We start from the raw sequence: 12772 nt of genomic DNA on the forward strand, positions 1-12772 counted from the left end.
GATAATATTTCTACTGCTCCAAAGAACCTATATCCCGAAAATGAAAGTTATAGTTATATGCCAACAATAAGTTGCTAGAGCACTTTAAAGGCTCAAAATTGACCCCAAAATAAGGCAATGTTTACCGTTGTTTTTGCGACAGAAACCGAATTGGTTATTTACAAAAATGAATCTGTCGACATGTTTGGAATTTTATCTTTGAAACGCCACACTTTTCTTTGAAATCGCTTTATTAGTTCTCGTGCAATAAGCGTTTTTGTGAAGCTCTAAAAATTACAACTACAACATTTGAACATAGCCCCCATACCTTAAGGTAAGACGTATTCTACGTCAAAAAGAGTCTGATGAGGAGATGTGGTGATCTCCGAAATAGCTGCTATAACTTCTTCCGCTTAGACTTTGTTGCTTTTTCAATTTTTCCTAATAAACAATCGTGGTACAAAGCTCGATAAAAATATTAAAAATAAAAAAAATGAAATGTTTGTAATTTATAATCATGCAGGCAGTCCGATGGTATATCGCGAATTAACTTAAAAATAAAATATTTTTTCATGCTTGAAAAATAAACGAATACGTATTTTTTTTTAATTTTCATAGCATTACTTTTGCATTTTTTTACGAGTTGGGATTTTTTTTAAACCTTGTAGTTTCCGTAATTTTTAAGTTATTTAGTTGCTGCTAAGATTGTTTTTCCCCATTTTTTGTACTTTTTCACCACTGCTCAATGAAAGTGAAAAGTGTTTATAAGCAATAACAATAATACGAATTTCCTGAAAAAAAAAACAAAAACAATGTTTTTCTCCAAAAGGCCACCATCTTTTTTCCCCAAATTTACAGGCGCCCATACGTACTACTTGCCATACAAATTTCTTTCGGTTTTTTTTTTCGTTTCTTAGGAGAAAACAACTAATTTTTATTTTTTCTTTAGAGCTTTTTAAAAAATAAAATTTTTAAGATTTCTAGTTGTACCTTGAATCGTTTTTTTTTTTGATTTTTGAAACTTTTAAATATGCCTTTAAAATTAAATAATTTTTATAAATTGCAATAATGCTTAACTTTTTTGAAGAAAACAAAAATTTGTACTCAAAAGAAAACACGATTTTTCGCCAAATTTTAAGATTTTATACTTATTCCTACAATTTTCGTTTGGTGTTTTGATAAATAGCAGTGTTAGCATTGGCAATTTCTAGCGACTTGAAACTTGCACCTTCAAAACTTAGTGAAATTTGTACTTGAATTTATGTGGTTTATGCTATAGACCAAAATATATTTTAAAAGTAAAATAAATAAATAAACATAATTGTGTTGCAAACAATACCATTTTGAATTTTGCACCTATTATTTTGTCCATAAGTGTATGCAGATATGTGAGGTTGTTTTAGTGGTTGTATTTACGTTAGTTTATATTAGTTGGGCTTTTTTCATAATTGCATGCGTGTGTATAGTGTAGGGCTTTGTTTATACAAAAAGTTTATTAATTGTGTAATTTTTGTCTCATTATCGCTTAGATAAGATATCATTAACTTTTAATTGTTCGGTTAAAATGCTTATGTAAACACTTATGAATATATGTATGTATGTAGCTGTGTGAGCAAAAGAGGAAATTGACCAAGCAAAAATAAATAATACCGACAGTGTTGAACAAAATTGTTCACTATTTCGATTATGGACTTTAGTGGGTTTATTGATAGACCCATTTCAGAGCCAAATTTCTCAGTCAGTTTTAAGGCTGCCTGAAATATGGCTGTAATGTTTCTTTCATTGCAGCCCACCGCGTAGATTACTAGCTTATCTGCATAGCCGCAAGCGTTAAAGCCGTTGCCTGTTTAGCTTTGCAGGAACTCTGCATACTGCCTTCTAGTTCCTACTGCCTTATAGAGACGCCGTTTTTAAATCGATTAAATCGAAGATCGATTAATCGAGCCCTTCCGATTCGACTTTTTGTAGATTTTTTAGTTACGATTCGATTCGCGAGTCGATTCAAAAATGTTGATAATCGACATGCGATTTTTCCTCAATTGATGCATATTGATCTACGGTTTACCTCAGAAAGTCTATAAAATTAAAAAAAAATTTGAATTGTAGGCTGATACAATAATATAATGGGCCATGCCACCTCCCACCTTTCTAACTTGAGAGAGCAAAGACCAAAGAATTCATAACCAGCCTCTCTTTCTCCTCCGACTAAAGGGCTCCTCAGGGAAGCGTCATGGAAATAACTATATAAAATTATGGCTACAAAAACTCCAAAAATCGGAATTCCAAACTGTATGGAATTTTTTTAGGAAAATTTTGCACTCCTTAATTACTGTTTTTAGAAAAAATTTGAGTACACATGCAGCTTTGCACCAAATCTTTTCTAAACTGGGCAAATATAGAGGTAGCGAAAAAAAACAAACAAACTTAAGAGCGTCCGTATTGCAAAAAAAATCGACATATATACAAACATACGTAAGCTCCATTGTATTATACGCTTTTTAAACTAGTGGTTAATTTCGAAGTAAATCATATATTTTTTTTTATTTGTGATTTGTGGTCAGATTGCCGTGTTTTGTTTCTTAGTAAAAATTAAGTAAAACACCTTATTTGATCAAATATATGAATCGATTTTGGGAGATCGATTTATTTTTTTGCCGATTGCTTCCAGCATCGATTATTTTTATTTCGATTCGAATCGACTCAAAAATAGATTTTTTTTTTTAAATTTCGATCTGGCATCTCTACTGCCTTATAGTTCCTTGATTTTGATGCATGCAGTTATTACATTTAGAATATCATTTCTTGTCATGGCCTTGGATGTACTATCAGCTGAAATGTCAAGGAAGTGACTAGGCTACATAAAATGTAAATCTGATAGCCAGAGTTCTTGTCACGAGTATCTACCTTATTTTTCTCTAAGAATAATAATAATAATAGATTGGCGCTTACACATATGTTAGTGTTTGGCCGAGCTTCTCCTCCGATATGTGGCGTGCGCCTTGATGTTGTCACACAAAGCGGAGGGACCTACAGTTTTACGCCGACTCCGAACGGCGATTGTATTTTTATGAGACGCTGTTTTTCATGGCAGAAATACACTCGGAGGTTTGCCATTGCCTGCCGAGGGACGACCGCTGTTAAGAAAAAACCTTTTTTCTATATTTTTGCGATGTTGCTTTGACCAGGGTTTGAACCCAGGCGCTACGGAGTGGAAGCGCGCACTGCTTACTACTACACTACTAAGAACCTTGAACTTATAATGAACATCCTAATGCTTATATGTCTATTGCAAACTTCCTGCAAGCTGCAGACCACTGAACACAAATCAACCTGTGGAACCCTTAGATTTGGACACGCAAAAATCTTATAAGTTGTTTTTGGAATAGTCAATAGACTAAGTTTTTTTAACTTACCACTTGACAGTAGTGAGCTACCCATAGGTCCAACAAAAAAGTCCAATCCCACTGCACCTCAGCCTTCTGACGTTTTTTAGACTCAAAGTGTACACATCTAGGGAGCGACCTATCAGGAACTTCTGGTCACCGTGGTGTCGCCGAACGAGTGACTATATCGGACGGATCTTGCATTGAAGTGATTTCATAAAAGCAGCATATCTGCAAAAAAAAGTTATCGACAGTCGTTTTCATTCCTGCAGCTTCTACCGACCAATGCCCTGTAAAGACCGATAATGTCCTCGCAACGTCAGGTCTAGGATTTCCTAAAGGTCGCGTGCTCTTTTAGGGTTGTATGCGGGCCAGATGAATGAGTTTGGCTTTATGCCTTGCACGACCTATAACCTGGATTCGGAACCTTAACTTAATTTATTTCGAACTGACTACCAACTCTATTCGAAAGATTTATACACTCATACATAATCAGCTTCAAGGCTGTCCGAAAAAATTGGGACTCTCACAGTGCACTGAAGTGTCGTAAGCTATTGAGCTCCATGTTTTTTGGGAAGAGTTTCAGAACTCGCTTGTTGCAGCATCTAAAACTCGAATCTCACGGGGTGTTGATGATATGGCGGTTAATGTAACGGCTGCTCTTTTGTTAGCTTCGATAAGGCTTGTCTATGGGTATCATAAGCTACTGTTTGGCATGATTGAAAGGTTCTAGTATATCGAGAATTTACTTAATATAATTTTAATACTTAATTTTAATAGTGAGTCTTTCTTGTCGCCACACTGCATATTTTACTTCGCGTATTTTCATATTTTTATGTTTTTCGCTGTATTTTTCATTGCAGGCACATTCCAAAGGCCAAAGCGACAGTCATTGCAGACACGCCCGAACTGAAGCGAATAGCTGAGAATACAAAAATCCAATCGAATGTTAAATATCACGAAGACTTCGAAAAATCCAAAGGCAAATTTACACAGGTTAGTGAAACAACTATTGCGTAGCAGCACGGTTTATAGAATATTAAATATGTAGATTAAAGTAATTTTAACTCCTCAAATATGTAATTGTATTTTAAAATGAAATTAAAGCTTTTAACTCGTGCAGGAGTATTATTAAGCAATTTTTAAATCTATAAAAAAAATTCACAATTTGCTTTGGCTAGGAATAGTAATACAGAATAGTGGATCACTTTAGCCACTGCAGCAAAATTGGTTATTTTTTTATATAAAAAATATCCCCTTTGACTTCGATTAAATTGTATTTACAAACATTCCTTTAAAAAAATAGGTCGCCGATGATCCCGAAACATTGCGAATCAAGCAGAATACAAAAATCATTTCGAATATTGCGTATCATGGTGATCTAGAAAAGAAGGCCGCTATGGAAAAGCAACGAGAAGCTGCCGAAATAGCCGATGTGCGAGGTATGTAGCAATTTAAAAACAATCTTGATTTATTTGAGGATATTAAAAGTGTGTGGCTTTTTGGCTCGATTTAATAAATTGTGCTTACATTTATAACTTTCATGTGGCAGGATCATACAAAAATTTAAGGAGCTATTAACTTTGTTGTCATTCTAATCCAGTTCATCCCTAAAACACATTTTTGTAAATTTGTGAGTCCTCGACAAGTAGATAATGTTGAAAATTTAGCAGTAGCTGGTTAAATGCTAACGTTTTTTTTTTTGATAAAATTTTAAACTTTTCGAAAATAGGGCAATTTTCTTTATTTACTCTTTATTTTCTAAGATTTTCTTGCGTTTTCTTAAGATCGAATAATGGTGATTTCATTTCTATCAAAAAATGTTGCCTTTTTATTCGTGTTCGATTCCAAATAAAAGGCAAGGGGTGAAAAAATGTTGTGTTCGTTCGTTTCTTAAAATGTCGCACTCTTGTAAGGCAAAGAAGGCACCTTTTCTTTCTGCCCTTTGAAGCTTTGTCAGGGGATATGGTTGCCCTGAAAATCAGATGGTTGCTTAAAACGATAATATCGCACACCTCAAAATAATAAATTCGTCAGAAAATACGAGGGCGACCTTGGGTTTTCCTTTTAACAAATTATAGCAAAAATTTGCTCCAGATTTTGCTGAAAGGTAAATAAAAGCTCTGTGTACATTTTTAGCACATAATTTCAAAAATGCCAAATTTTAAATGAAAGAAATATTTATAAAAACAAAAAAAAAATATGGTACTAAAAATTCAATCACTAAAAAAATATACATATGTACATATATTTAAAACAATAAAATCCAAGAATTAAAAAAAAATAAGCAAGAAATAATTAAATTAACTTATAAAAATTAAATGAAATAAAAAAATGTTTTTTAAAGCAATACAAGTTAAAAATGAAAAGAAAATCAAATTGAAAGAGAAATAAATTTCATTAAAGAAGTACATAAGTTTATAAAAATTAAATGAAATTAAAACAGAAATGATATTAAACAAAAAGTAAAAATCGAAAGCAATTAAATTATGAAAAATAAAAAGTAAATGAAAAAAACAAATTATTTTTTTAAACAATAAATCTAAAAATTACAAAAAAATAAGTTTATAAGAAAAGAAAATAAAAAATAAAAGAAATTTCCAAAAATAAAATCAAATTAAAAAAATATTTCTTTTTAAAACAATAAAGTCTAAAAATTAAATCAAAACAGAAAAAAAGTTAACTGAAAAAATATATCAAATCAGTCTCTAAAAATTAAATGGAAAAAGTATATGCAGTGGTGGGAAAATAAATACAATAAATAAATTTCAACAAATTTTTCCTATTTTTCTTTTGTTTATTTACAAAAAAAAAATTAATTAAAAAAAAATGATTTAAAAAGAAAATAGAAAAAAAACGAAAAAAATTAAATTAAAAAAGATAAACATCCCCTACCCGAGGCTTCGAACCTCGGATCTCTCGAATGGCATGCCAGTCCTTTGCTCACTAAGCCATTGCGACTGTTGGCAGCGCGAGCAAAATAATATTAATCTCCATTTGGAATACTTAACTGCTTAACTGCTTGCTGTGAAAAGAGCTTTTCGCATAAAAGTTGGCAAGAGAGCTTTCTGCGTAAGACTTTCGTTCCAGAATAAACAAAATTTTCAAACTAACTTCCCTATGGAGTTTCAATTGTCTTACAAAAGACTTGCAACTATCTTAGCCAGAATTGCCCCGTAAGTCTTAGGTGGATTTTCATTTAAGTACAACATAGATATTGGATTAGATTTAAATTATAGATTTGGTATAGAGAATTAATAAAAAGTAGTGTACGAAACGAGTGCTAGTTTAGAAACTCTCATCACTATCACCTGCATATCAACAAATACGAGTAATAGAAGTCATTTAGTGCACCATAAATCACTTACATTTGTATCTACAATGATTTTATATGTACATTTATTGGACAATTGTTTATTTTTATTTGTGTTTTTTTTTTGTTTGTGTCATTTTTATTTTCTGTGACATCGTGCATGTGTTGTCCGTTTACGTTTTCATTTCGAACGTTGCACACACAACGAACACCACATACCTACTATCAACCAACAACAATGGTATAATGCAAAACAAAACCACACGAAAAACTCAATACGCCAAACGACAACTGGGAACACAATAAAAACAATCCTCATCACCACTGCCTGTGACAATTGCGAACCATTTATTGTTGGCACCAAACACTCACAACCACACACACGTGCACCTTCATCATACTAATTGCAAATTCATATGAATTTGAATCACAAAAATCGCAATTAAAATTAAAATTTAAAAACTAAAAATTCATTGGGTATAAAAAAAAAAATAAAATAAAAAATTGCATGACAATTCGCTTAAATAAAATTCAGAGGAAACGGAGTATTTCTCTGAAACATTGGCTGCCGAACAATTCTCACAATATGCTCCCACACCACCAACAGCAGCAGCTGCAGCAGCCGCCGCAACACTGCCACCGCCACCAATACAGCACCAGCAACACAACACGGCGGCAATTATATCCAGCAATCAGGCAGCTAGCGCCAGTAATACACACATTTACAGTAGCCAACAACAGGTGGCAGCACAGCAGCAGCAGCAGCATCAGCGGCAACAACAACAACAACAGCACAACACTCAAAGTCACAATCACAGACAACAAACACACGAACCGACACAGCAACAGCAACTGCAACTGCAACAGCAACAACAAACCCAAACACATCAACACCATCCACACTATCAGCCACCACCACAACCACAATCACAACAACACTCACATCAACAGCAAATACACCAACTACAACATCAGTTGTATCAAGCACAACAACAAGCCACACAACAGCAACACTATCCACAACATACACAGCAACAGCAACACCAACACCAACAACATGAACAATATCAACATTACCAGCAGCCACAGGCGCTGCGGCAACAATATCAACTGCATCAGCAGCAATTGTTGAAGCAACAACAGCAGCAACACCATCACCAACACCAACAACAATTGTTGCAACAGCAACAGCAACAACAACCAATTAAACAAACATCACATTTGTATCCAACAGCGGCCGCAAACCATTCATCCCAGCAGCAGCAGCAGCAGCAGCAGCAGCCGCCGTCGAACACCTACAACCAGCTGCGCTCAGCAATTTTGCAGAATTCTCATCACCCAACTGGTGCAGCGCAAGCAGCACATCTCAACGAAAATGTAACCAACGCCGGCGGCGGTGGTGGCGGCTATAGCAGCGGCGGCATGACCAACCATGCAACCGGAGGCGGCGGCACTTACGATCAATACGACAACTACACACGTGCCGCTACGGTCAACAACAACAACTTGACTTATCAGCAGCAACAACAACAACAACAACAACAGGCACAGTCACAGTCACAGTCACAGTCACAAAAAGCCGCCTCTTATCACAGCAACAGCAATTCGGCTAGCGCTGCTAATGCCAACAATGGCGCTAGCGCTGGCAGTGGCAGCGGCGTGCCTCAAACTACACAACAACTATACGCCAGCAACAACTATAACAGTCACTTTTCGTCGAGCACTTCATTGGGCGGGGCAACAGGCAATTTGGCGCATCACAACAGCAACGGCACCGTTAGTACCGGTGCTGGCGTTGGCGGCAGCAACAGCAACAGCAACAGCAATCACTCGCACAGTCACAGTCACACAAGCGCCGGTGGGCTGGTAAATAATGGCAGTGCAACAGCTGTGGCGGTGAATAGCATTGGCAAGATCGCCGACTATGATCCGTTGACCGATGGACCACGTCCCATGCCGAACACCGGAAGACCCAGCACAACGCTCATTTACAGCTCTGATAGTCGCGGTTCGGGTGAGTGTAGCGCTAGTGGTGTAGCGTAAGCTATAAAGTGTAAATATCAATTAACCGTAATTGTGTAATGTAAAAATTGTCTATCAAATACATTTTTATTGCATTTGTCTGTCCGCCTTCAGCAAATCGTTTCATAAAAACAAGCGTCCCGTATATCGCCAAACGTCGCGCTTTGTGTGTCGCATATTTTTAGTGCGCTTTAAAATTTATTTTTTTTTAAGCAATAAGTACCTATAACTGCACTTTGGTCTATATTTTCTTAATCAATCGTTTTTTCGCCCACCATTCAGTGAACAACGCCTACCCGAAGCGTATCGGTTCAATCGCTGACATTGATCCTGCAAATGGCATTTATAGCTCGTTGGCTGGCGAATCGGCATCGCATCATCAGTTACATCAGCAGCAGTCACAACAACAGCAGCAACACCAACAACAACAACAACAGCTATTGCATCAGCAGCAGCAACAGCATGCGCTTCATCAGCAACAGCAGCAACAACAGCAACAGTATTATCAGCAAATGATACAACAACAATCGAAGTCAAGTCTGGTAAGTGAACAATCGTATTATTGGTACTTACAGTCAATCAATAAAGTTTACGAACAGATAGTTTTTTGCAATACGGCAACTAAATATTTAATTTTTCGCTAATTTTTTATACAAATATGGTTAACTAGTGAACCCGCATGGCGTTAAAACGCCCAAAATTGAATTTCAAAAACCTAAAAAAATATTCCAAATGTTAGTCAGAGTTAGAAAAGATCCGAGTGCCATATTTCATCAAATCGTGCAGCCGTTTCTGAGTGAAGAGCAGTCACGCATAGTGCATGTTTTTATTTGCATCGAATTTAAAATCACCCTGTACCGATGAAAAAAGTTCTTAATTAAAAAATATAACTTCATCGTACATCTACAGGATAAGGTCTCTAATTTTACCTCCCATTTGTTGAAATTCATTTTCAAAAGTATTCTCAAAATAAAATCGTCTTAAATCAATAAACTGATGAACTAATTCGAGTTTGATTGTTCGAACAAATGGCAACCCTTCTAAATAAAGGCCAGGAATAAATCATTTTGATTTATACCCATCCTTTAATAATTCACCCAACTTACTGAATAATTTGAATGCAACTTTTTAAACACGTGGCCACTGTCTTCAAACATTTTTACGGTATTTTTATATTTAATATATAGTTTTTGAATTAGTTAATTAACTTAGACCTTTCAAACAGGTGGCAGCCCTCTTCAAAAGTATTGTCAAGCTTAATTATCGTTAATCCTCCATCCCCGCACACTGCGTTACATATTTTAATTAACTGATGAATTAAGTGGAATGCTAAATACAGTTAAGAAATACAAATTTTTCAAACCCCCTTCGATTGATGCCCATTTTTTAATCGCTCATTTAACTTATAAAATAATTTGAATTTAACTTTTTAAACAGGTGGCAACCCTCTTCCAACACCTCAGAGATATTCTTAGCGTTCAAAACTAAAGATTTCTTAAGACTCCTTCGTAAACTAAACTCGACATTTCCTACAGGTGGCAACCCTCTTCAAAATATTTTCAAACTACTACTTTCTACAAGAACGATAGAATACAAGATTGCGCATTCCCGCAGAATGACATTTGTGGCAACGGGTAAACAAAGAACATGGCGAAGAACAATGAGTTGACAGTTGTGAATTTGCAGTGAGAAAACGTGTTTTCTTCTCGATTCACCAATTTCTCAATATAGCAAATTAAGCACAACGTTAACAAAAAATATACAACCACTCTTGAAATGTGTTCAAAAGAATAGGTCTTATTAATTAACTATTTAGAATCTTTGTGTTTGTATTGCAGGTGCCGAAAAAGTGCTAATATCTTGTCGCAGCGCATGTTTTCCTGCAGAAAGTGGTCGATGCTTGCTTACCTCCGATTTTAATTTGTAATTTGTGGTATTTCAACGTTTTTAACTTAACATGTCGTGTTTAAAAGTGGTCCGTAAAGTGCTTCATGCATATTACGCTGGTGTCTAAATTGTATGGCTTCTCCTGCCGGCAGAACTCTACCCACTTTCTGGCCAAGGCGTCGTCGCGGGGAAACAAAAAAAAACTGCATTTGGGGGCTTTAACCCTACGGCTGCTGCAATTCAACACACGACACGACATTTTTATAAAGTTTTTATTACAGATAAAACGTTTTTTACTTCAGAACGCAGGAATTACTTCGATTTTTCACTTGAAAGTACACAATACGTTTGCAATACATTTGCACTTGTTTCTAAACAAAAAGTTTGTTTACGTATTGCCATAAATGTCAAAGTCGGCAAAACCAAAGTAGCGGTTTCGGGAATGCGCCACCTTCAGTTCATTTCACCATGTACTTTCTAAAACCCCTTTCGTGTGTCACCCATATGGTGATAAATATTTCTCTTACCTAATATGATTTTTAAACAGGTGGCAACCCTACTATAGTTCAGCTAGGAAACAAAGCTTTTCAAAACCATTTCTTTTGATACCCATTTTGTAATAATTGATTTATTTTTTAAAATAACTTGAATATAATTTTTTAAAAGGTGACAAAAAAATAAAACCTTATTGCACATTAAGTATGAAATTCCACAACATTTCCAACTTCTTTATGTACCTTCTTATCATATGCTGGACTTTATGGAGAAAAATCCAGGCATAGCCAAAGGTTTCAGACACTTATCAATGTTGATAAATCTGGCTTTTGACCGGTTTTATTACACAAATACTCCTATGTGCGACGTTACAAAAACTCTTAACTAAATAACTTTTAGAAAGTTTGTAGAAAACAAATGTTAATGCATTTAACTTCTTTTATACAAACCTAAGCATGCCAAGGAGACATTAATTTAAATAACCAAATTGAAGTAACGTAGGGATGAGGATGCAAATTTGATTAATATCTACTTATTCTACGCGATTATAGGTGAGAATAAAACAATGAAAGAATATTCTTCCACCTATTTTTCCGAAAAATAGTATAATAGTTTTGAATTTTTATTAAATACATACCCCTACTAGTGCTTATAGATTCATTGTTTTTTTACTGTCCTAATTCAGTGATCGTTTGGAAGTATGATTTTCAAATGAAATACGGATTTTCGTAGACTTCAAGTTCCTAGATTCACAAAAATTCAAAGTTTTTTTTTTTAGAGCCTACCGACCTTTCCCAATTTAATAGTATAAGTATGTACATACTTAGCAATGGGCTTACGACGAGCACCTTCTATTTTAACGAATTTATTTAATTATATGCCCTTTCTCACTCTTCCACAGCGTGTCTACCGTGCTCTATACGATTACGAAGCCCAAGATACCGATGAAGTGAGCTTCCGTGAAGGCGATGTTATATTTGAAGTAGAATCAGCCGATTCTGGTTGGATGACCGGACGCGTCGAACGCACTGGCAAAACCGGTATGCTGCCCGCCAACTATGTGGAGCAAGCCGTTATATAATAGGGAATGTTATATTATTGTTGTTGTCATCACCAATTTGTTGTAATACTAATTTGTATTCTTTATTTAGTAGTCGTATTAATATTCTTCATTAACATATTTATAGCTGATAGCAATAATGATTATGAGAATGAACACTTAAAGAATTTCGATGATGACAATTATCACAGCCACAATCACCATAATCATCATCAACATCATCATAATAATCATTATCATGAGCCACACAACTCTAGGGACATGAAATCCACTACTAATCAAAAGCCGAGCAATCAACCGCAAGTCGAGACTGATTTTTATTATTACTTTAATCATGTCTTTTGATTTTGTCTTTTTACATAATTTCGGTTTTCATCATCTCTACGCCAAACGAATTTCATTTAAATTGTGAATGAACGAATTGAATTGAATTGAATTGGATTGGCCCACTTTCTAACAGCGAAAGTGTAGTGTTAAATGTCCCTAGGTATGCATTTGGCACATAAATATTCAATAATTAATTATACATAATTAAATGCTCCTGATAAGGAGTTAAAACAGGACGAATGAAATGAAGGTAGCGTAAATGAGAGAAAGCGGCGCCAACACGCAATTATTGTTGTTGTTTAAAAC

At 35.1% G+C, this 12772-nt stretch overlaps 1 protein-coding gene across 2 annotated transcripts in view; it reads left to right on the forward strand.

Annotated features, from left to right (window-relative positions):
• The window catches only part of Lasp (LIM and SH3 domain protein Lasp), a 64282-nt gene extending 51925 nt beyond the window's left edge, over positions 1-12357 (forward strand). Inside the window, exons 3-8 of one of the 2 annotated variants that reach the window (XM_017614745.1) lie at positions 4226-4358; positions 4669-4804; positions 7211-8689; positions 8980-9239; positions 11981-12202; positions 12267-12357. In XM_017614745.1, coding sequence (XP_017470234.1) covers positions 4226-4358; positions 4669-4804; positions 7211-8689; positions 8980-9239; positions 11981-12160 — 2188 coding nt within the window. In that variant the 3' untranslated portion in view covers positions 12161-12202; positions 12267-12357. Of the gene's footprint in view, positions 1-4225; positions 4359-4668; positions 4805-7210; positions 8690-8979; positions 9240-11980 lie in introns of both variants that reach the window. The other variant, XM_017614744.1, reaches the window with a different exon arrangement.
• The last annotated feature ends 415 nt before the right edge of the window (positions 12358-12772 follow it).

This window comes from Rhagoletis zephyria, unplaced genomic scaffold (assembly GCF_001687245.7).
Source record: "Rhagoletis zephyria isolate East Lansing unplaced genomic scaffold, Rhagoletis_zephyria_1.1 Rzeph_scaffold_00889, whole genome shotgun sequence".
Classification (NCBI taxonomy): Eukaryota; Metazoa; Arthropoda; class Insecta; order Diptera; family Tephritidae; genus Rhagoletis; species Rhagoletis zephyria.